The following is a 26,023-nucleotide window of genomic DNA, read 5'->3' on the forward strand; positions in this document are numbered from 1 at the left end:
AATACTGCTACTTGTTAAGGAGGTTCACACGCAAGAAATGTAAGAAAACAAGTTTTCGCATTCGTATTAACGAGCATTGTTCTTATTAATGCATACATTCGCCAGAGATATAAGTATGCAACCAACTGTAATCGTTGGCAAATGAGATAGAAATTCAGGATCCATTTTATACACAATGATACAGTTGCTTGTATCAAGCCAAGAGTCCACGTTGGTACACAATGCTGTAGGACATGAAATGTGTATATTTACACATCAAAACAAAGAGATATACACCTCACAAAGTGATTTTGGCCCTGGGCTCCTTCATAGTTAAAAATACTATGCTCACTAAATAAATCACAATGCACATGACTTCAACAAGGGCATCACTTTTTCCAGGGAAAATAGAAAGCACCTCAAGTAGCAGCTTCTTTTGATTACAGTCACCAAAGAAACCAAGCATCAAATTCTATCTGAATGAGAAAACATCTCCCAAATTCTTTTGCAGCCTTTCATGCTGTGTGGCTGAAATCTATTTTCCAGCATACCAGTTTTGAGCAATCTTGGCATCCACAGAGAGGGCGACTTTAAGAATGTTCTTGCCATTAAAGGGTTTTGACATGCACTCGACAACTATGGCCTTTGCAACCTCAGCCGACTCTGTTGGCCCTTCCAATATGACTTCATCGTGAACCTGCTTTGTCATATCTGAAATCTTAATGAAAATGTAGCAAGAAAGCTTTTAAATAGACCACAGAATTTTGTATGATGGAATTATCCACTGAAGCTAAGATGTTTGTAGTGCAACTTTAACTAAAATGAGATATGGAAAAAATACAACCAGGATGATAAAATCAGCAAGTCAATTAAAAATATGAGAGTTTCAAAATGTATCACTTAAATAATCCAAACCATCCATGTTATGGAAGATGAATTCCCATCATGTATATAGTGTAGAGTATTATGACAAAATGGAAAATACTCCCTCCGGTCCTATTTATAAGCATGAAAGAGAAGAAAAATCTTGGTCATTTTTATAAGAACCAAATGAAAGTTTGAGCTATATTAATTAATTTTTTCCAATGATGCCCTTATTAATTCTAACTTGTAAAATGTGTCTCATTAATTATTCTCTCTCTTTTCCACTTTCCAACACTAATAACAAAGGGTAATTTTGGAAGTTCATTTTAATTTAAGACAAATTTAATGCATTTTATCTAGTTTAACTACATTTCTTAAACTATGCGAATTTTTTTTTTTGTTGCTTATAAATAGGACCGGAGGGAGTACTAGTTAAGAAAGGAACAAACACCAACTAAGTTGTCATGAATCCCTGTGTAACTTTTCAATCAACAGCCAGCTCTCTTTTATTAGTTATACTTACCTCATTCTCCCCAAAATCAACGGATTACAACCATTTTAATCAAACCACAAGCAGGCAAAATTAATTGAATGGAACATAAAGAGAGGACAGAATGGGAAAATTCTTGATATAAATATTAACCTGAAGAAGTAACTTCCATCCAAGCTCCTTCAACTGTTTATGATTGGCTATTTGTAACATGGCACACATGGCAACATCTGCTGCACTACCCTGTTGCACATGAAAAATCAGAAAACCATAAAAGAAAGGTCCTTAAGGTAGGAATGGATCATACACTATGTGAATTGATAGAGGCAGGGAGAGGGATCTAAACATGCGACTTAATCAACAACTAAACATAACAGTGACTTTCCACAACCATCTCTAAAAGCAAGCGGATAATCTTTTTAAAGAAGGTGCTTGTTGCAAGGAAAGACAGACAGAATCTTCCAAAAAACCTGAATGTAACTGATTATATCATAGGTCCACTCCAGTAAGAACCAGTCACCTTTTTTTATGGTAGGATTAGGATAAAGAAATCACTATATTTTAAATTTATTATAAGTGACCATCAAACGTCTTGAGATTATAGTGAAAGACATGAAGGGAAACTTGAGATTATAGTGAAAGACATGAAGGGAAGGCGGCACACAATTGCATAGATGTATTTCAAAGAATTAAGGACCTGCACTGGAGTATTTATAGCAGCTCGTTCAATGTGACCTTTCTGGTAGTTGGTAGCTAGATCTACTGAAGGGAACCGCCGGGCTCGGCCAAGCAGAGTGTAAACACAGTGGTATTCACAAGCTTCTCTTTTACGTTCCTCTTGCCATTTCAACACTTCTTTTCTATCATTGTACCAAAGGTCACGTGTTTTCTTAGCATCTTTGACAGGAACCTGACAGAAAAATATGTATAAACTTGTTTGTACAATCAAATCAACAATCATGAGGGCTTGTCACCCATTAAAAGCCCCTCATAATATGTAATAGAATTCACAGTACCTTCCAATCCTTAGAAAGCCCAATTGGGGTCTTTCCATATGCAATTGAGAAGTTAAGCATTTTGGCTTTCCTTCTTTCCGAAGCAAAGGCATCCTAGAAAAAAAAGAGTCAAAAATTGATATGAACTGCACAAAAAAAACTCAACTATGTATATGTGTATTTACGATAATCAAGGCAAAAATTGATAGCTCACAAGAAGACAGAACAAAGCAAAGAAGAAACTTGGGAGTGCATCTTCACCTTCATATTCATTAATGGCTTCAATAAATATCCTCAGAAAGCATGAGAGGAAAAATGAGATAATATAAGTGGAAAGGATGTGGAAGTAATATGTGAAGACTTTGGGTGGTAGAGGGATTTCTTAAGTTGGTTGTCAGCAAGGGATTTGAGGGAGCTGTTTCAATATGTTGAATATCAATGCCAGAGATCAATCAGTCTCAGAAACATCATGGATTTGTTGGTGTAGCAGGAAAAGAGAATTAAGGGGAAGGGTGAAAAGGACAGAATGTTATGGATAGCCACAATAGAGAAGTAGAATCTTGGAAACTTTATCTTATGAGACGGGATTTCAACTTCCTTATTCAGGGAAAGAAAATATCAATTGAAATACCTTGAAAATTTTAGAAGTCTCATCTTAGGTACCACAACAACATAATATGTGATAAAGTTTAAGTTCTCTATAAAAATATATTTCCCATATTTCCTCCTGCCTCTCATTAAAGACTTATATTTCAGATTGTTAGAGGGTCAGTTTATTAATATCTTAATTGTACTTTTGTTGAGAAGTCAGAGAACTATGTCAAATGTACATAGAAAGCAGTCGCTCTGATCTACCAAACTGTTAGAATATATACAAAACTAACAAAAAGACATTTTTGAACACCTAGAGGCATGGTTACTGATAACACTGGTAAATCAGATGAATATTATTGAATTGAAACTGAGGTTACAACTTGGAATCAATTTGAGAATTGATTCAGGGAATTGGAAAATTACAGAGAAAATTGGGGAAAAGGGGAAGAACAGTGAAACTAGGGTTCCTAGAGATTCCTCAATCTCTCTCTGGTTCCTCAACCAGAATTCTGAACTCTAATCTTTGATAGCTTCATCTGCAAGCTAGCTTTCCCTTTTTATACTAACAGTTGCATAGCTGCAACCGGTTACTACCTCTAACTGCCTACAGCTGGCAACAGCTGACACTAACTAACTAATTGTTTATTCATTTCCAGTCCCTAAACTCTTAGCCAGTTCACACTCTGGTCCTTTTCCTAGAGTACACATGTTTAAACCTATCAATACTTCCCCCTAAAAGTTTGACCTTGTCCTCAAGGGGAAACAAAGGAAATTGTTCCTGAATCTTGGCAGCTGATTCCCAAGAATTGTCACAAGAAGGCAAGGTATCCCAGCTCACTAACACCTCCAAGTTGCCAAAGGCATCTTCCATGGAAGCTATCACATCAGCAGGAGCTACTTCTAATTCTAACTCCTCATTGAGCATTGGAGGTAGAGGCTGAGGCTGCTGTTCTGGCTTCAAAGCTTTCTTCAGGAGTGAGACATGGAAAACTGAGTGAATCCGAGCATGTGGAGGGAGCTGCAACTTGTAAGCAACTGGTCCCACTCTGCTGAGGATCTGATAAGGGCCATAGAACCTTGGGGCCAGCTTAGCAAAAGGCCTGGAAGCCAAAGACTTGAGCTTGTAGGGCTGTAACTTCAAGTAGACCCAATCCCCCTCCTGAAACTCCACATTTCTTCTGTGTCTATCTGCTTGAACTTTCATCTGGTTCTGAGCTTTGGCCAGATTGAACTTTAACTCTTCCAGCACTGCATCTCTATGGAGAAACATCTGATTAACTTCCTCCACCCTTGAGGGAATAGCTCCAGCCTTCAACAGAATAGGAGGGTCCCTTCCATACAAAGCCCTGAAAGGTGACATCCCAGCAGAACTATTGTAGTTGGTGTTAAACCAAAACTCAGCCCAAGAAAGCCACTCTAACCATTGCTTAGGCTTAGGACCAACAAAACATCTGAGGTAGGTCTCCAAACACCTGTTAACAACCTCTATTTGTCCATCTGTTTGAGGATGATAAGAAGTGCTTAACTTCAATTGAGTTCCAGCCAGCCTAAACATCTCCTTCCAGAATTGGCTAAGGAAAAGTGGGTCTCTATCAGAAACAATGGTTGTAGGAAAACCATGGAGTTTTACCACTTCTTTGATGAATACTAAAGCCACATCCTTAGCTGAAAAAGGGTGGCCTAAAGCATAAAAGTGAGCAAACTTAGACAACCTATCCACCACCACCAAAATGGTGTCTTTGCCCTTAACTCTAGGTAACCCTCCAACAAAGTCCATGGACACATCCATCCAAACCTGAGTTGGTATAGGAAGAGGTTGTAGCAACCCTCCTGGAGCTAAGGTGGAATATTTACTCCTTTGGCAAATGCCACACTCCTCCACAAATTTCCTGATATCAGATTTCATTCCTTCCCAGTATAGGAAACTAGCAATCTTCTTGTAAGTCCTAAAATGGCCAGAGTGACCTCCCATTGGAGTGGCATGACATTCAGAAATGATCATAGGAATCTTGTTGGAATTTTTAGATACCACCAATCTGTCCTTATAATACAAGTATCCTTTCCTAAAACTGAAACCATCATGAGATGAGGGAGAGATAATGAGATCTTGGATCACCTTAGAAAGCTTGGGATCTTGATGCAACGCAGACTTCCATTCCTCTTTGTCAGCTGGAGAAATGATAGAGGGCAGAATACATCATTTTCCTAGAGAGGGCATCAGCAACAGAATTTTCACTACCAGGCTTGTATTGGATTTCAAAATCCATTCCTACCAATTTTACAGCCCATTTGAATTGTTCATCAGTGAACAACCTCTGATCATTCAGAAATTTGAGGCTCCTCTGATCTGTCCTGATAATGAAATGTCTTCCCATGAGGTAGTGTCTCCATCTCTGAATAGCCTGCACAAGAGCCATTAACTCCCTCTCATAAACTGATTTCATTTGTGCCCTCTGAGATAGCCCCTGACTCCAGAATGCTAATGGTCTTCCTTCCTGCATGAGAACAGCTCCAAGTCCTCTACTGGATGCATCAGTTTCCACTACAAACTGCTTGGAGAAATCAGGTACTGCAAGTAAAGGAAGATTGACCATGGCTGTCTTCAAGCTCTCAAAAGCCTCTGTAGCTGCAAGAGTCCATTTGAACCCATCCTTCTTTAAGAGATCAGTAAGGGGTCTGGCGATTTTCCCATAATCCTGCACAAATCGCCTATAGTAACCAGTTAGACCAAGGAAACCCCTCAATCCCTTAATATCCATAGGAGTTGGCCAATTCTTCATTGCCTCAACTTTAGATGGATCTGCTGCAACTCCATCCCCAGAAATAATGTGTCCTAAGTACTCTAGACTGTCTTGGCCAAAAGTGCACTTCTTCCTATTAGCCTTGAGTGAATTCTGGTCTAGCAAAGTCAGAACTTGCTGTAAATGTGAGGAGTGAGTTGACAAATCTGGACTGTATACCAGAATGTCATCAAAGAATACCAAAGCAAACTTCCTAAGGTAAGGCTTGAGGACCTCATTCATAAGAGCTTGAAATGTAGAGGGGGCATTAGTGAGACCAAAAGGCATCACAAGAAATTCATAATGCCCCTCGTGTGTTCTAAACGCAGTCTTCTCTATGTCTTCCTCTTTCATTCTAATCTGGTGGTAACCAGATTTCAAATCCAGCTTAGAAAACACCTTGGCTCCACCTATTTCATCCAACAATTCCTCTATGATTGGAATTGGAAATTTGTTGGGTATGGTGATCTTGTTGAGTGCCCTAAAATCAACACAAAAGCGCCATCCCCCATCTTTCTTTTTAACTAAAATTATAGGACTAGAATAAGGGCTAATACTGGGCCTTATAACCCCTCCCTCTAACATTTCAGCCACCAGTTTTTCTACCTCATTTTTCTGGTAATGGGGACACTTGTATGGCCTTAGATTTGGGATCTCTGCCCCTTCTTTCAAGTGGATGGCATGGTCATGCCTCCTCCTTGGAGGTAACCCCTCAGGATCCTGGAAAACTGAGGCAAAAGCATCCAAAACTTTAGTTAGCTGTGCTGGCACATTCTTGGTTGTCAGTCCAGAAATGCTCTCTTGCTCACAGTGGATTAGCAATCCTTCTCCCTCTTCAATCAAAATTTGCATGAGTGCCCCATAGGATAGCTCAGTTCTGGTCAGAGCAGAATCCCCTTCCAAAGTAATCCATTGCCCCCCTCTCTTCAAAGACAACTTCATCTTGCTGAAATTGGGTTTTATATCACCAAGACTAGCTAACCAGTCCAAACCCAGCACCATATCTACTCCATTGAGGCCAAATAGATAGAAGTCCTGAATGACCTCTAAAGTTTGTATCATAAGCTTCAGTTTAGAGCACTTACCCCTGCAACTAATTTTATGACCATCTCCTACTTCCACTGGGTAAGAAGGGGTGTAGTCCACTGGCAGCAGCAACTTTCCCACCAATTCCTTGGAAACAAAACTATGTGAAGCCCCACAATCAATGAGGACCACCACTGTCTGATCATTAATGCTTCCCTTCATTTTCCATGATTTCTGAGAAGTAAATCCTGTCATTGAGCAGAGGGATAATTGCAGTGAGTTAAATTCCCCAGATAAGGCATCTTCAAACTCACCTCCTTCCAAATCATCTTCCTCCTCCATGATTAACATTCTAAGTTGTCTATTCTTGCACTTATGGTCCCTGCTAAAAGGCTCATCACACCTGAAGCACAGGTTTTTCTCTCTTTTATCCTTCATCTCAGCAGCTGTCAAGTGCTTATACTCACCAACCCTGGGTCTTCCCCCTTCAAGAGCTGGTCCAGCCTTGTTATTTCCACTAGAGCTTCCTAGTTTATTCTCAGTATTACCAACAGGTTCCACTGTAACTGTCCTGTTATAGTTATTGCTTCTATAAGCATTGTTAGGCCTCACAAATCCACCACTCTTCTTAGTTGCTAGCAAATTTTCTGTTCAATCAGAATTGACTTCTGTATAACTTCTGCTAGAGTGTTAAGCTCAAACAATCTCACTTCAGCCTTAATCTCTTCCTTAAGTCCATTCAGAAAAATTCCTCTCACAAAATCATGATCAATTTCTTTCAAAGCTCCAGCATATTTTTCGAATTCTTCAATATAATCCTCTATTGAACCTACTTGCTTTAAAGCTAACAGCAATTCAAATGGATTTTGAATCATAGAAGGTTGGAATCTTCTTACCACAGCCAGCTTGAATGCATCCCAGGACGGTGAAGGGTTGCACCTCTCCCACCATTGAAACCAGCTTAGTGCACGTCCCTCCAAAGCCACCATGGTTGCCTGCATCTTCTCTTCCTCAGTCACTTCTCTCAGAGCAAAATATCGCTCCAATTTCTGTGTCCAACCAACGGCATCAGAACCTGAGAAGATTGGAATTTCCAACTTCCTCCATCGATTCTTGCTGGGAACACGTTCTCGAGCCTCTCGGTTACCGCTTATTTCGGCTTCGTCTTCTCCGGCGAAATCACGATCGCGAACCTCCACTCTGGCTCGCAGCGACGCGATGAGCTCTTCAGCCACCTTGGTGCGCGCCTCGTATAGCTCCAATCGGGTACGCAAACCCTCTGTTTCCTGTCGCAATTCATCCCTTTCTTGATTCCAGCTTCCATCGCTTCTGGCCATCGTTCTTGTTGATACCATTCAGAGTTGCAGAAATCACGTGGTTTTCACCCTCAGGCACCAAGAATGGTGCTCTGATACCAGTGATAACACTGGTAAATCAGATGAATATTATTGAATTGAAACTGAGGTTACAACTTGGAATCAATTTGAGAATTGATTCGGGGAATTGGAAAATTACAGAGAAAATTGGGGAAAAGGGGAAGAACAGTGAAACTAGGGTTCCTAGAGATTCCTCAATCTCTCTCTGGTTCCTCAACCAGAATTCTGAACTCTAATCTTTGATAGCTTCATCTGCAAGCTAGCTTTCCCTTTTTATACTAACAGTTGCATAGCTGCAACCGGTTACTACCTCTAACTGCCTACAGCTGGCAACAGCTGGCACTAACTAACTAATTGTTTATTCATTTCCAGTCCCTAAACTCTTAGCCAGTTCACACTCTGGTCCTTTTCCTAGAGTACACATGTTTAAACCTATCAGTTACTCCCATCAGAAGACAATTTACCTTCAGAAGAGGAACTGGGGGCTTGTCTTCACCAGGTTGAGGATACCACTCAAGAAGCACTTGCTTTTCATGAACTGCTTCACGAATATATGGGTACATATTCATTGCAGTTCTTGAATGGAAATCTCCACCAGCTTCAAAGGCTTCCAACATGCTCTTACAATCAGCAAGGTGAGCGAGAATCCTAAGTTCCAGCTGTAACAATTCATAGCTCCATCAACAGAATAGAATTTCTTGCAACTAATTCAATTAGGAAGATCTAAAAACTACTAACCTGTCCATAATCAGCAACTATAAGAGAATTTCCAGGAGCAGCTATGAATGCTTGACGGATTTTGTATCTGTCCTTCTCCAAAGCAGGTTGATTCTAATTTATAAATTATAAATGTTGTCAGGAATCCACAATGGAAATACAGAAAAGATTAGAATGATTTTAGTAAACAACAGAAAAATGAACAGAACAAGGAGAGAGAGAGAGAGATCTAACTCCAAGGGCTTAGAACTGAGCTACTACTTTGTTTGCCTTGCTAACAAATATGACCCTTCGAACCTTATTAATCCCCTATAATTCAGTAACTAATTTTCCCTAACTACTTTTCCATCCCATTCTGCCCTAACAACATTCGAATAAATCGGTTAACTTTCAAAATCAAACAATTCATCTAACAAATGTAATTCACATATTTGAATGTCAAAAGTTCAAATTAAAAGTCACATAAATTCATATTGAAGTATAAACACTCGTGAGCTCAAATAACTACAAAATTAAGAGATAATGCATTAAGACCAAAGTGAGTGCTTCTAATTGAAAGTTCAATGTAATCTCTGCACTCATACAATATTCTGTATGGGGAAGGAAGATATGATTAATACAAAAAAAATGATTAAATGTACATAAACAGATTATGAACAGATGAAGGTCACTCTCATACTACCATCAGTAAATATACATGTACAGATGACCATACGAGACAGAAAAAATTAAGGCGTTTAGAAAATTGCAGCTAAACCAACAACTAATATGTCATGCATGTAGGAATAACCTGCAGACTTGGCCTACTTGCTGACACGCGCCCAGTCTCTGTGTTGGGATTGAGGGAAGTATGAACACGGTTATCCTTTCCTGATATATTATGTCCCTGCCATTGAGAACAGATTAAGCTAACATAGAGCAGACATCAACAACCTAATTGTTACAAACTTACAATATAAATGCAATCTATAATATACCAAAATCTAGGAAGCACGGGCACAAAATTGGATTCGAATATGACACTGACATGACTGGACTCAATCTAAAAATAATAGGACAGTATGTAGCTAATGCACTGTATATATAAAAAATCATAGCATAATAAAACTACTAAAAAGAAGAAAAATTATTATATCAATATTAATTATTCACCAAGGCTGCTATTAATCAATAGAAATAGTATTATCAATCTCTTCTCGGGCTCTACATCCAAGACGAGTATCCTAAGCAAATCATAAAAAGTAAAATTAATATGTACAAATTACGATAAATAGTCTCCCATTTTAGATATTAAATATTTAATATTCATGTCAAATATTAGATTAATAATTTGATTTGATATTATAGAATGTGAAAAATAATTTTGATAATCCATAACAGAATAATATTAAAATTTTAAATTTTTCATGTATTAGTTAAATGTTTTTTACTTGATAAACTATAACAGTAAAAATGACAAAGTTTACAACTTGATAGTAAAAAAATTATCGTATAATATCTTAATACTTTTTACTTGATATTTTCTATTATTAAATTTATCATCTATTCTACAAAGTTTACACTTTACAGCATAACACTCTGTTTTCTGTTACACTAGGTGACTGCAGTTCTATTTTCTTAAATAAAGACTATTAGACTACTACAGAGGAATGGTAGGGTTTAAGGGAGTCATCATAATTCGTAACCGAAATTCAAAACCAATCAGAGCCTAAGCAGTGTCGCAGAAGCCATCTCCCTGCAAGCTGAGAAAAAACAAGAGATCAGCAACTCTACATCTGTAAGTGTGGCTGTCAATCTCAGCATCGATGAGTTGGTGATGACAACAAACACCGTGCCCGTCTATGTCACAGCTATGTCTGACAAGCTGGTGATGAACAATCTGACTAAAAAGAGAACACCACACAGATATGTATCCGAGGGTGTCACTGGCATGTCCTTGTTAGCAATGTTATGAAAATCGAGATTCTACATGGGATCAGAAAGGGGGTGCAAGATCGTAAACCATGGAGTCGTAAATCGGATCGTAAGATTCTACTATAGATAAAAAATACACTTAAACACATACATATCCATAAAAATTGCATAGACAGAGAACATATCATGTAAATACTATCATTAATTTGAAGTCGAAATAAAAATTCATAAGATTAACACCATAATAAGTCATAAACAAAATCCATAACCACAAGATGTATGCTAACATGAAAGTAAAACACCAAAGAAGAAAAGAAAACAATAAATGTCCAGTAAGAGTGACCAAATTTTCACTAACAGAGGGAAAAACTTCCAGCACCTATCAGAAGCTCTGACCATATCCCACGAGAAAGAGATTACTCAGCCAATTACACAACTGATTCAGCTCGGAACAAGGGTGCGGAAGCGTAAAATCGTGGAATCTTACGACCTGAATCTAAGATTTTACCAGATCCCACGGGAAAAGATTACACAACAGATTCAGCTTGGAACAGGGGTGCAGAAGCGTAAAATCATGGGATTTTAAGATTGTGCTAGAGCTGTGTCACCTTTATGGCGACCTTTCAGCTGTGTCTGTGCTTCTTAGACCAAGATCATCCTTCTAAGTTCATTCAGCCAGTGGATTAATCATGTGCTCCAAATTCTAACCTCACTTTCACATCCACAAACATGAACAGCCCCAACTATGTTTCAAATGCACTTATGAATGACATTACTATTGCCCATCACATTGGGAAAGCTGTTTACAGGGGTAGCATTAAAATCAATAAACACAACCAGAACAGGGATGAAGTTCAAAAAAAAAATGCTAAAAGGGAAAAAGAATAATTACCTGCAGGGGAAGGATGAAGTTAGAGATCAAAGAGTCAATTGAACAGACATCACGTAAAGCAGCAAGTGCATGACAAGCTTCTCTCCCTTCTTCCTCTGTTGGAAATGCAGCAAAGGCTGTTCCATAAGCAGATTGGTCTATTTCTACAGGTTCAACTTCAAATTGAGAAGGATTTCCATCTTCATCATCAAGATCAAAGTTACAAGCCTCATTAAAGTCATATTCAGCAGAAACTTTGCCAGCCAGGGCTTTTAAAGCATCACCACTAACTGAGGGCCAACCACTAGCAGTGTACATCTCAGTTCTAAGGTTACAGCCAATGCTATGCAACTTCAGATCACGAAATTTAGTGGGAGCCTTCTTGCCTTCTTCAATCACTTTATCAACATTGGGAATTCTGAAAATCCGCTCAGTTGGAATTGCCTCATCATGGTTTTTACTGTAATGAATAAAGGGGCAGGATAAATAAAAGCTATACTTCCAAACATAGACTTGGCATCATTTCATTTAATATCTGAGAAAAACATGTTCCATAGATAGAATTAGATTGCAACTTGGTCATGAGCTCAGCCAGAACATCATATAAAAATATCAAAGTAACATTCACATAGTTATGATTCTGATATTAAAACAAATAGAATAGATCCTCAAGAACACAATTCCTTCATCCCACTAGTTGAATGGGTTTAAAAGATCAATGGCGGCCAGATTACGATTGACAGTTACACTAACAAAGAATATAAGCAATATTTACAAAGTAAAAACTAAAGAAATTCCAATGGCTGACCTTATACTAACCAATGTAGTATTAGAAGTATCTTGAACTCAGTCAGGCAAAAAAGCTCAAAGTTAGAAGCTATTTCCTTTTTTTTGCGGAATTCATTATAGTGATTAAGTGAAGAGAGTAGAATACAATGACATGGTCATCACAGTTTCATGACAACCACAAGAACTGGAAATATAGTTGAATTGTTTCAAGTGAAAAAGAATACCAAAAAAGCACTTACGCTCCAAATTAGAATAAAAAAGATAATTCACGTGAAAACATAAAAAAATATGTTTTAAAAGCAAAATAAATAAGAGCATCAGTATAAAACCACAAATCCCTTCAGATCCAAAAATCAACCTGCAACATACATATGCAATTAGCACTCTGCACAAGAGATAATTTATATAACAGCATAGCATTTCAAATTAAATTAAAACGTGTGCTTGACAATTTATAATGATATTAGCATAATGGAGATTATACAAAGCATATTACGGTAAAACTAATACCGCATGATATGAATCATATGATATCAACTTCAACCTCCAAATGATCAAGTAAGAAACAAATGCTCCACAAAAGATTTAAATAATGTGCACCTGTTCACAGTGCCACCAAAGAGAAGGACACGCAACTGAGCATCACTTCCAACATTCATATACTTGGCATCAGGACAATACTTAGATGCCCATTTTTTAAATCGATTAACCGCTACAAGTTGCTCTGCCTTGGCCACCTTTTCTATGTTTTGAAGATATGACTGATCAACTAGCATTCCTTCAGATTCCATTTTTACTAGAAGCTCACCAAATGGCTGCCAATATTCCTCATAAAAATCATACATGTTTTTGTGTAAAACACGTGCTCCATCAATTTTCCAGTCCATATCTGATAGATGACCCTTAAGGCTCTCATAAAGCTTCATAGTGCTTCTAGCATCTAAGGCTGAATAACATACCCAAGGTATACGATCCTCTCTTTGCAGCACTTCCACAGGAGCAATGGTAGTCATTTTACCCTCAGATCCATCTTTCTTAAACTTTTTCAGACCAAATATATTTGTCATTGACACCTTACCGATCAAATCCTTTTCACAGTTCAGCTTAGCCCTTGACATGACCACTTTGTTACTTGTAAGTGCTTCAAGAGAATAACCACCAACCCAACGTCTTGATGAATCCCATAGTCTTGCCATGTGCATTGTGTCAGCATGAAATCCAGAAACCTTGAATCCATAGTTTTGTATAACATGACAGTCAAAGCTATAGTTATGCCATACCTACAGAAAGCACCATGTCTTTGTTATTCTAAAAATTATTTTAAATCCCATGGCAGACAAATCCAGTGACATGAAGTCATTATTGCTTTATGAAGTTAGAATTGTGCAAATGCATAAGCTTTTTTAATAAAATTTTTTTATGATATAGCTTTTTTTAAACAGTAGCTGCAATTTTTAGCTTTCAAGAGAAACACTAAAATTGACTTTTCTTTTAGGGCTTTTTCTTTTCCTCTCTGAAGTCCACTCATTATAAAATCCTTCAGACATTTTTTAGTTTAAAAACCTGTAATTTCCTCTTAAGAGAAGTAAACACAAATGGGCCGTTATTTTGTCACTGCTGATGGAATGACATCACTGATAAATACTTCATTAAAGAGGTAGGCCTCTTTCTGTATGTAAAAGTATACAAGGAACAATTCTATTACAAATTAGTTTGTTGCAGAAGAAGGAATCAGTACTTGCAAGTTGCAAGGCATAGACCAAGCCCAACTGTCATAATTTACTCACTTGGTCCATAGAGAGGATCAAGCACCACCCAGGACAGGATTTATAGGTTTCCATTGTGGGGAAAATATACAAAGGCATGCAATTCAGAAATTATAAAATGAAGAGGAAGACACTGATCATTAGCATGTTTGGAGGTGGCTAGGATGAAACTGGAAGTCAAGTCAAATAGTCAACATTTAATCCTCAATGTGTTAGTGTGAGTCAGTGTCATCAAATATCCGCCATGGTGGAATCTCATTTTGGGTTTTTAGCTCTCTGCCATGGCCAATATCCTGCCATCCACCATAATTATTTGTCAAATATGGCGGGTTTTTGGATCTCCACCATCCGCCATTAACAAAGTTGGTGTGCGTGAGTGAGGAATTAAGCAATAGTTGACACCCTGAAAAAGGTAGGGCTCTTCTCTGTTTAAGTTACAACAAAAAGAGATAAGAATGTCAAATGGCCCTTAACAACCAAATTTATTAAATATTGCTCCTTTAACAAGATGCACATTCTTTGTTCTGCACATAAAACATGGACAACTATTCCCATCAAGTAAACATTAATTACAACACTTTGATTGCATTAAATTATTAATATGATACGACAATCTAGATTATCCAAGGTTAATTTCGGGTCACCAAGTAGATAAACGTTGCATATCATGATCATAATTAATAAGGTATCAGTCAATACCAACTCAATCCAAAATTTTAAGCTAGTAGTTAGTCATGAGTTCATATAAGAGGCAAGGTGCACTATCTTATGCTGAAATTAATTTAATTTGGAAGAGAGGGAGAATAAAGGATGGCACTTATCGGAGAATGTATGTTAAGGTGTCTCAATTGTACGGGATCCTACACACTTATGATTAGTTTTAGTTAGTTAGCAATAGAGGCAGAGCTGTTATAGTAGGAGTTGGTTCTGTAAAGCTATAGCTGAATCTATCTTTAAATATACGATGTACCCAATCACAGAGAATAGCAAAATCTGATTTAGTTCATTTTCTCTCTTTCAATGCACTTGACCACTTGTTCACAGAGGCTTGAATTGATGGTGAGGGTGGAATGAGATCGGATACATACCTACCTATATTATATATTCAATACTGGTGTTTTAAAATCAAGGGCGATATAGGAATAAAAAAATCATACTTGAAAGTAGGAGAAATTGTATTATTACTTCTTAATCAGAATACAAAGGGTAATTACATTATATAGAAGAAGACTAATCCTAAATAAGGAAATAACTAATTATGTACACAATCTCCTAATAAGAGAATAAATCTCCTAATACTGAATATAATCTTCTAATAATAATTCTTATATTAATTCCTTATTTACAACACCCCCCCTCAAGCTGGTGAATGAATATCTATCATTCCCAGCTTGCAAGTAAGCTCTCGAAACCGCTCCAAGGGAAGTCCTTTGGTGAGCACATCAGCCAACTGAAGTCCTGAGGGGACATACTGTGTAGATATTAGACCACTATCCAATTTCTCTTTGATGAAGTGCCGGTCTATCTCTATGTGCTTTGTTCTGTCGTGTTGGACTGGATTATGAGCAATACTAATGGCAGATTTATTATCACAGAAGAGTCTCATGGGAGCTTCATACTTTATTTTCAAATCATCCAGTATGATCTTCATCCACAACAGTTCACAAACTCCTTGAGCCATGGCTCTAAACTCTGCCTCTGCGCTTGATCTGGCAACTACATTCTGCTTCTTGCTCCTCCATGTAACTAAATTTCCACCCAAGAACATACAATATCCTGTAGTGGATCTCCTGTCAACAATTGACCCTGCATAATCTGCATCAGTATAAACCTCCATAGACAACTGCTCACTCTTCTTGAACAGCAGACCTCCCCCTGGACTTGCCTTCAGATACTGCAAGATTCTATCCACAGCCTGTAAGTGTCTCTCCTGTGGGTCATGCAGGAATTGACTGACAACACTAACAGGATAAGCTATGTCAGGCCTAGTGTGAGATAGATAAATGAGCTTCCCCACAAGTCTCTGATATTGAGCCTTATCAACCCTAAGGTCCTCCTCACTACTTCCAATCTTGTGGTTTTGCTCTATAGGCACTCCAATGGGCTTACAACCCAATTTACCAGTCTCTTTGAGAAGATCAAGGACATACTTTCTTTGAGATATGAAAATCCCTTGCTTCGAGTATGCCACCTCCATACCTAGGAAATATTTCAGTTTTCCAAGATCCTTCATTTCAAATTGGGCTGCCAACTGTTTCCTCAGATTCTGCTTCTCAAGTTCATCATTACCTGCAATGATCATATCGTCTACATAGACTAACAGAAGAGTGAGTTTACCATTTTGAGTATGTTTGATAAAGAGGGTATGATCACCTTGGCTTTCTTTATAACCCAGAGACACCATAGCATTAGTGAATCTCCCAAACCAAGCTCGGGGTGACTGTTTGAGCCCATATAGGGCCTTCTTCAGTTTGCACACCTTATTTCTTCCTGAAGTAGGGTCATACCCCGGTGGAATCTCCATATACACCTCTTCCTCCAAATCTCCATGCAAGAAAGCATTTTTAACATCAAACTGTTGCAACTCCCAATCAAAATGAGCTGCTAAGGAAAGAATGATCCTTACAGTGTTCATTTTTGCTACCGGAGCAAATGTCTCTTCATAATCAATTCCATAGGTCTGGGTGTATCCCTTTGCAACTAGCCTCGCCTTATACCTGTCAAGTGTGCCATCAGATCGGTACTTCACGGTATAAATCCACCTGCAACCTACTGTCCTCTTGTCATTTGGCTTCTCAACAATCTCCCAAGTTCCATTTTTGTCCAGTGCATGCATCTCTTCATTCATGGCTTGAATCCAGTTCTTATCTTTTAATGCTTCTTGTACTGATGTAGGGACTCTAATAGAGTCAATAGCTGAAATAAAACTCTGATGCTGCACAGAAAGATTTTGAGTAGACACAAACTGGGATATAGGGTACTTGGCACAAGAACGTTTTCCTTTTCGTAAGGCAATAGGTAAGTCATCAAGGTTATGCTCATAGGAATTACTAGGCTCAGGGTTCGCAACACTTACCTCAGGATCAGACGATTGGACTTGTTGTTGGATCAGGACGGGTTTTACTTTCCGCTGGTACTTTATCCTGAACCTGTCAACATTATTCTGATCTGGTACTACTTCAGAACCATTGTCATCATTCTCATCTGGTACTAGTTCAGGACCATTGTCATCATTCTGATTTGGTACTAGTTCAGGACCATTGTCATCATCATCACTGTCCTCAGTGATAGGAATAGAGGAAGGCATCAAGGGATCCTGTAGAAGAGGAATAACAGACAATTCTGGAGACTCAACTTCCTGAGTATTCCCCCCCTGAAGCTGAGGATTGGGATAAAAAGACTCTGATTCTTGAAAAGTAACATCCATGGATATATAGACACGACGACTAGGAGGATGATAACACTTGTAGCCCTTTTTATCTGAGGCATATCCTATAAAGATGCACTTAATAGCCCGAGGATCTAACTTACCCCGATGACGACCGTGAACATGGACAAAGGCGGAACAACCAAATACACGACTTTGAAGACCTGACTTAATGGGCACAGACGGAAAGAAGCTAGTCATAACCTGCACAGGACTAACACTAGATAAAACCCTAGAAGGTAACCTATTAATTAAATAAGCAGCAGTCAAGACAGCTTCCCCCCAATAAAACTTAGGAACATTCATTTGAAAGAGTAAAGCTCGAGTGATTTCAAGAAGATGACGATTTTTCCTTTCAGCAACCCCATTTTGTTGTGGGGTGTCAACACAAGTCAACTCATGAACCACACCATTTTTTGTAAGAAATTCAGAAAAATTCTTGTTAACATACTCTTTCCCATTGTCTGACCTTAACCTCTTAATAGGTTTCCCAAACTGTGTTCTAATCATGTGGAAAAAGTTAACAAATAATTGAAACACCTCAGACTTATCTTTCATAAGAAAAACCCATGTAATCCGAGTACAATCATCAATAAAAGTAACAAACCATTTTGCACCAGAAACATTAGAAATGGACGAAGGTCCCCACACATCAGAGTGAACAAGATCAAAAGGTTGAGCACATTTATTATTACTAGGAAGAAAAGTTGAACGATGATGCTTAGAAAACTGACAAACATCACAATGAAAAGATTCGACTGACACTTTTGAAAATAAATGGGGAAACATGGTCCTAAGAATACTAAAAGGAGGATGCCCAAGACGCTTGTGCCGCAACCATATTTGAGAAGTATTCCAGGACTCTGAACTCGTCTGATGACACTTGCTTTCCTCGTGCCGTAGACAGTATAACCCGTCCTGTTCCTTAGCAATCCCAATTATCTGTCCCGTGGCAAGATCCTGAAAAACACCATGTGAGTGGAAAAAGGTTACAGCACAGTTCAAGTCTCGAGTGAGTTTATGGATGGACAAAAGATTGTTAGAAAGTTTTGGGACATGAAGCACATGCTTTAAGGGAAGAGATGGACTAAGGTGAATATTACCACATCCCGTAATCTGGTTTTGGGATCCATTAGCAACAGTGATATAGTGTTTTTCAGGGTAAGTGGAATAAGAAGATAAATGTGAGGGGTGAGGTGTCATATGATCTGTAGCACCAGAGTCAATAATCCAGTCATTTTCAGTACTCAAAGCATTAAGAGATAAGAAGGTAGAACTCTTACCAGTCATTGTGAGAGAACAAGAACCAGAGGGCTTACTCAATGAGTCCATAAAAGCTCTCAGACGCTCCAATTCTGCTTTGCTAAGGCTAGGGACATCTTCTGCTGGTGGTACAGGTGGGACTTCACCATCATTTTCCATGTCAGAAGTTGTGTGATTTGCGCGCCTCTGCGGAGCACCTTTGGACCCCCTCATACGTCTAAGGACGTTTTCCCTTCCATAAAGTTTGAAACAGTACTCTTTGGTGTGACCAGACCTCTTACAATAAGTGCAACGATCATCACGGTTGAAGAGATCATCACGGTTGAAGCGATCATCACGGTTGGGGCGATCATCACGGTTAGGGTGTCCGGAAGAGGTGGATCCTTTTATGGGACCCTTTCCAGAGGCTAAGGCTGAACCATCAACTGATTTTTCTTCCACCATCACTGTCCTCCTAGTTTCTTCACCACGAACTATAAAGAACACCTCTGAGAGAGAAGGGAGTTGCTCTTTACCCAAAACTTGGACCCGAATCGGATCAAATTCAGAGTTAAGCCCAGAGAGAAACTTAAAGATTCGCGCTTTTTCAATAAATTTATTCAATGTTGTGGAGTCAGCATCACACTTCATCTTCAGATTTTGATACTGATCTAATTCAATCCATAGACCATTCAAGGTCCCATAGTAATCTGTCACGGAGAGAGTTCCTTGCTTAGAATTGAAAACTTTATTTTCCAATTCATAACAAGCTGAGAGATCTTGTTTCTTAGAATATGCCTGTGCCAGATTATTCCAAATCTCCTTAGCAGTAGGGAAAAACATATAATTCCGGCTAATTTCCGGAATCATGGAGTACCAAAACCAGGTCATAATAAGAGAATTCTCTTCACGCCATGTGTCATATTGTGGATCAGTTTCAGCAGGGGCTTTTTCTTCAATATAACTGATTTTCTTGCGACTTATGAGAGTGTGACGGATGAGCTCAGACCATTGGAGGTAGTTGCGCCCATCCAAGCGAAAGGAACCTTGTAATACCGGGAGATCTTTGTGGGTCAAAGGTGGAAGAGAGACTTTCACTCCAGAAGTGAGTTTCTCCTTAGGTATGGGAATCTCGTCTCCAGACATACTGAGAGATGTTACTGTAGAAGGGAAACAAGAGGAAAAATAACAGAAACAGAGAAGATTGCACTCTCCTTGAATGGAAGAACCAAAGGCTTCTCAAGAAAAAACACCAACAAAGTGAGGAAACGACCCTCAGAACAAGACCAAAAGGCACGGGGAACCCTCTCTGTGCAATCGGAGTAACGAACAGAGGATGGCAGGCCGGTGATGAAGAGCACAGGCCTCCAAACGGTATAAGCCAACAGTGGCAAAACAGGAAACGTTACCAGATAAAAGGGCCGTAATAAGACGGCTAGGGTTTTTTTCGCAGAAGCAGAACTCCCAAGATCGGGAGCTCTGATACCAACTTGAAAGTAGGAGAAATTGTATTATTACTTCTTAATCAGAATACAAAGGGTAATTACATTATATAGAAGAAGACTAATCCTAAATAAGGAAATAACTAATTATGTACACAATCTCCTAATAAGAGAATAAATCTCCTAATACTGAATATAATCTTCTAATAATAATTCTTATATTAATTCCTTATTTACAACAATCATAATTCATACCACTCTGTTGATTACTCAACAGTGGAGTGGTAAATTTGTTTCGTCCCATCATAAAATATCCGAACAATGAAAAGTGATTTTTGTTCCGCTCTATTCCATTATGTTCTAGCAATCCAAACATAGCCTTAATATCATATCAAGGGCCAATATTTCCAAAACTTAAGTTATTATGAGGAGGCATGGAATGGTTTTTGTCTCTGGCAGTACCATTCACACAGCTGAAATCATGCAATTGACTTAGTGCTAGTTTGGATATGATCAAACTAAACCACATTGTGTCCCAAAAATTTGTATAGTAACTGCTAAGGCTCCACATTGACTATAGATATGGCCAAATAAACCCTTATAAAGGTAGAATAATCGTCACCCCTAAGCTAGTTTTTTGGGGTAGTGTTGGAAAAACCAAATATATATATATAAACTAGGTGGAGGCACAAGGCCAAGTTACAAATTGGACAAAGCCAAGAGACTACACCAGAAATCTAAAAAGCAAAAACAGAGTAGAAGAACTGCACTTAGTGTTAGACCTAAATCCGAATTCTAAAATGGCATGAGTCTATCCTAGACCCATTTATTGGGCCACTTGCAGATGTCTAATCCTGCAAACTTCACACTGCAAATGTCCAGTCCTAGGCATGTGAGGATGTTATGGTCCTAGAGATATCACCAGAATAAGTCCTTATAAAGGTTGCAGTAACCTTCACCATTGAGCTAGCTTTTGGCCCGAGCCTAGATTCTTAGAGTAAAACATTGTTAGTCTAAAATTTCTGGCTCTCAAAATAAACTGTGCTTTGTAGAATTAATTTTGAGAGAAGCAAACAAGTTTAGTTTTTTGGTTTAATAGACTTGATTGATTCTAGATGTGGGACCTACAAGAAAGGGTCAAATCAAGATCTCACCTAAGATAGGCAGGGTGGAGAAAACACGTAAAAGGTAAATCAAGTGATCGTAGCACAGATTGTAAGTTCCTAATAATAATAATAATATGAAAATATCATTTTATTGAATTTAAAGTAAAATTGAAAATAAATAATAAAATCATAATTAACATGTAACTCATCATCTCCTACTGTATAAATTATAAATTTATAACACAAGAAATACAAAATTTTCATTTCATTTTTCTGCATTTCCCCTTCCTAACGCACACCTTTTATTTCCATTCATTCATGCACATGCTTACAATTCATTCATAAGCAGAAGATACAAAATACCTTGAAAACAAAATTCAAAACCCATGCATGACCCATTGAACCACAAAACCAGCACCCGATGCTTCACCTACAGCCAACTCTATCTCTCTTCCTTAGTGCAAAATAACATCTACCATTACATCTCCCCTGTTCTGCTGCTACCAAACCCAGAGAAGTTGATCTCAGTCTGGAACAGACACTGGATGGAGAAGATGAAAAACTGAGGCATGTAACAAATGGGTTGTAGGTGTGGGTTGAAGGGAGGAGATGAAAAACAAAGGTGTAGGTCAAATGGAGAAGATGAAAAACAGTTGTGCCCAGCTCAACCAGTCTAAGACGTGCCTATTGGCGATTCGGGTTGAAGGGAGGAGATGAAAAACAAAAGCGTAGGTCAAATGAACAAGTTGAAAAATAGTTGTGCCCAGCTAAACCAGTCTAAGATTGGCGATTCATGATCTTCCCCAATGACAGAAATGGCAGTCTGAGAGAAAGACAGAAAAGATGAGCTATGTTCTGTATAAATGAAAAGTGAACTTGATACAAATCAGAAGGAAACCTATACATTTACAATCTACTGAATCTTAGGGATTAAGCTTAAGCCAGAAGCTTTAGGGATAACAAACTTGTAACTACTAGCTGCCTTGTCAACAGCTATTGCTAGCTTACTAACAGTTTTATTAACAACTTAACAATACACTAGCAACAAGTGAACAAACTAACATCAAATAACTAAATGTTTATTGTGCATCTCTAACACCCAACAATCCCACACAATCCTACCAAGAAATGATCCATTGTGTGAATGGGATCAGAAACAAAAGTTGTACAATCATCTGCTCCTACACGTAAACTTGTGATTTTGACTACCATGCTAACACAATTTTCAAAAGCATACTAGTAATTTATACTTCAAGGGTGATTTCATTTTACCATCCAAACAAAATCAATTCTATCAAAATCTAAACCAAACAGACCCTTAAGATGTGCTACACATGAAGTTAATAGATAGGATTGCAAAAACAAAAGGAAGGGTCAGAAGAAAGAAAAGTTTACCTTTTTTATGGACGGATCTTGAAAAAATTCAGCAAACTTATTTAATATCTCTCTGCCTCCACCATCAAGAACATCTACCCAGATACAGGACTTTCCACCTCCAAAATCAGCTTCTGGACCCGAATAAATACTGAAGCATATGATTTCCCCATGATCTACTGGTGTTTCTTTTTTGACATCTATCTTGGCCACCTTTCAAGACATTAAAAATTGGCAGATATTACATGTTCAACATTTGTGAAATACAAGTGGCCAAGCTATTCATACTGATACAACTGTCAATGAGCTCACAGTAGAAGAAAATGTTTAAGAGAATATTATATCATTTCAATTTGTATTAGTTAAAACGGACAAATCCACTGAACTCATGTTCAGAGATATATACATAATAGAAAAAGATCTAAGTATGTCCAATGTTGCAATTAGGGCACAACCATAACACAAGTTAACAAAGTCAAGAATTGTACCTCTGTATCACATGCATGAATAAGATGCCTGTAATTTACTGTAAGCATCCTAGCAACATCCTCTGCAAGAGAAACATTATCAACAACCAATATGTCTTCATAGATACTACAGAGCTTATCCCGAAGTTTAGATTGATCAGCACTCCGTGCGTTCGTTACAGTTGTTGCATTAGTTGCATCTTTTGTAGTTGTACTCGTATCCAAACAGTGATTGCCATTAACTCCATCAACTTTCTCTTCACTGATATTTAATGAAGATTCATTTGACTGGGTGCTCACTCTTTCCGTGTCTATCAATGCATTCGAGTTGTTTAATATAGAACGTTCAACAGAAGATGATGCAGGTACACCAAGATCCTGCAGCATAAGATTGTGCCCCCTCTTCTTAGAAACATGTTTCTGATCATCAGAAGCAGTTGTATTAGATGGATAAGAACAACGTGGGTTCAGAGCACACACTTCCTTTTTTCTTTTAGACAAATCATTAACACGCATAGCCCAGCCTAATTCATCCCCACCACGCATCATCTTAACTTGTTTTTCATAGGAATACGAACTCAAATTTTCTCCTGCTGTCATTTGATTTTTTTCCTCCAACATGCTACATGATGTAGTTGAAAATTTCATAGCTGAAATATGTACTGGAGAATTATGGTTATGCCGCATGACATTGAATTTATTCAACCCAAAGGATGGTCTCTTTAGACAGTATGAAACTTCTCTAGATTGAAGACAATTAACAGACCCAGTGCTATTGTGGAGGACGTCATTAGCAACCTGGATTGATTGGATTTTTCTTCTGCTGCTCATATCATGCAAAGATTAGAAAGGAACCAGTCAATGAAATGTAATAGCATATTGAACTTTTCACTCTAGCCTGTTGGAGATGCAATACAAATAACAAGCACCTATGGGAAAGAAGACTATGTATGCAGTCATGCACTAGCAAAAGAAGAAGAAAAAAAAAAGAAAAAAACTCCTTTGGTAGGTCTGTGGGGTACAATAGTACAATTTTTCACTTTCGGAAAGTCATGAATAATAATATAACATTTCCACTATCCAGTATATCATTTTAGCCACTATAGTGTATAGTCCACAATCTACATTTACATATAGTTAATCCCAGGACAATAAGATGTCCCCTAATTGTCTGCCTTACATTTTTCAACTGGAACTGTAATCATTAGTGAAAAAATTGAAATAGTAAAGCCTCATCAGCATGTGTGTGGTATTGTAGTTAAACAATATGAATTAGACAGAGGTCACCAATCTCAACCTTTTAAAACCAGAGAGGAAGAGGATCGCTGCACTATAAAAGTCAACAATATACACAAAACAATTTCACCCTGCACTTTGTTTGATGAGTAATGCAAAATATCAACCAAATAAAATAACAAAATGTGCAGAAGAGATAGAACTACAATAGATAGAACTTCGGTCATGTCATTTACATACCACTTACTTCATGGTTTAGAACTTATCCTAGTAAAGCTATTCAATGTTGAGTTGCTATCAAACTTTTTAATCACTAGCTGAAAGTTAGCAACTAACAAATTTGAAAAGGTTAGCAATATAAACATCAAGCTACAAAAAATCATAAAGCCATCTAGAAAATTGTTTTCAGTGTAGAAACAAAGTGAAAACAAGTTGACGTTTCTGTAATAAATGTGAATACAGGAAATGAAAACAAAAAACTTTTTCATAATCTAAACAAGCCCTAAAATTTTCATTTCAAACTTATTTAAGTTTTTTTACAATAAAAAGAATAAAATGATAGATTTTCAAAAGGACATAACTTAATATCCCAGTCCCTTAACCAAGTGGGTTGGCGTAGTAGTTCAACACTTCGTCTCTTAAGTAAGTGGTTCGGGGTTTGATTCTCAACTCTTGTAAATGGAAAAAACTCCTTGGCCAGCCCCCTACCGCTGCTTAGTGAGCTGACCATAGGGCAAGAGATTAGTCTCACGGCCACCGACGGTAAGGATACCTTGGCCAAGACCAAAAAATGTCCTAGTCCTTGATTAATTTATAAATACTATGTAACTCTCTTAATTCAAAAATAAAAATATCATCCCTTTCCCTCCAAAATCCTTCATCCAAACATATCACTAAAGAAATATTCTGAACACACAACAGACATAAGACACAAATAAACATCAAGCAAAGAACAAGATAGTTAGCTGAATAGTGATACACAGTAAATCAAATTCTTCCAGGCATTCAAAACAGTTCCTAAAACAACAGACATGGTGGTGTACACATATGACATATTACAAAAAAGCAAGTCAACATTCAATAACAAACCCCATTATCACACCAAAGATTTCTGAGTCATTACATGATTTCAAGACATGGGGCAAGCGAAAACCAACACCCAATGGACAAAAGATAAAAACTTTGGAGGAAAAACGAACCTGGGGTGGAGTGAACCAGATGAAGCAGAAAAGGACCTGTAAGAGAGAGGAAGAAGGAAAGGGCGGGAAGAGGAGAGTGAGAAGCGGAAGCAAGAAGGGCAGTAGTAAGGTGGTCTGAAAGGGGTGCTCTGGGAAGAGACCCCCATGGCTGCAATGACACCTACAAGCCTCCCCAGTTTGGTGGCTGCAGTGACACAAAAGGCTTTATTTGAGTTGCAACACAAGCACAAGTGAGTGTGGTGGTTATGGTGGTGGTGGTGAAGCAGAGAAGAGTGAGAGCATGAGAGGAAATAGAGAGAGATTGAGAATGGTGATGGAAGTGGAGGTCATAAACCCTGCCACTTTGAACTTTGAAGCTTTGAAGTTTGA

General features: G+C 38.1%; 1 protein-coding gene across 3 annotated transcripts; it reads right to left on the reverse strand.

Moving 5' to 3' along the window:
* Window positions 1–38: 38 nt before the first annotated feature.
* Window positions 39–26,023, reverse strand: LOC130723411 (DNA polymerase I B, chloroplastic/mitochondrial-like). Of its 3 annotated transcripts, none has more exons than XM_057574454.1 (12): window positions 25,655–26,023; window positions 23,241–24,039; window positions 22,774–22,965; window positions 12,996–13,675; window positions 11,628–12,066; window positions 9,612–9,707; window positions 8,843–8,935; window positions 8,569–8,763; window positions 2,350–2,442; window positions 2,031–2,243; window positions 1,487–1,576; window positions 39–676 (listed from the first exon to the last, which is right to left on the reverse strand). In XM_057574454.1, exons 1-12 carry the CDS (start codon window positions 25,798–25,800, stop codon window positions 515–517), a joined length of 3,198 nt encoding a protein of 1,065 aa, XP_057430437.1. In that variant the 5' UTR covers window positions 25,801–26,023; the 3' UTR covers window positions 39–514. The 3 variants fall into 3 exon arrangements, with proteins under 3 accessions (XP_057430437.1, XP_057430436.1, XP_057430438.1); XM_057574453.1 differs by having other exon boundaries at window positions 23,241–24,042; XM_057574455.1 differs by having other exon boundaries at window positions 563–690; window positions 23,241–24,042.

This window comes from Lotus japonicus, chromosome 6 (assembly GCF_012489685.1).
Source record: "Lotus japonicus ecotype B-129 chromosome 6, LjGifu_v1.2".
Taxonomy (NCBI): domain Eukaryota; kingdom Viridiplantae; phylum Streptophyta; class Magnoliopsida; order Fabales; family Fabaceae; genus Lotus; species Lotus japonicus.

Excerpts from the sequence above, each read along its gene's own strand:
- LOC130723411 (XM_057574453.1), bottom strand. The coding sequence starts at position 25,800 with ATGGGGGTCTCTTCCCAGAGCACCCCTTTCAGACCACCTTACTACTGC. Across the intron at positions 24,043-25,654 it reads TCTGGTTCACTCCACCCCAG|CAGAAGAAAAATCCAATCAA; the intron begins GTTCGTTTTTCC and ends TGATATGAGCAG. Across the intron at positions 1,577-2,030 it reads CTATAAATACTCCAGTGCAG|GGTAGTGCAGCAGATGTTGC; the intron begins GTCCTTAATTCT and ends CATGTGCAACAG.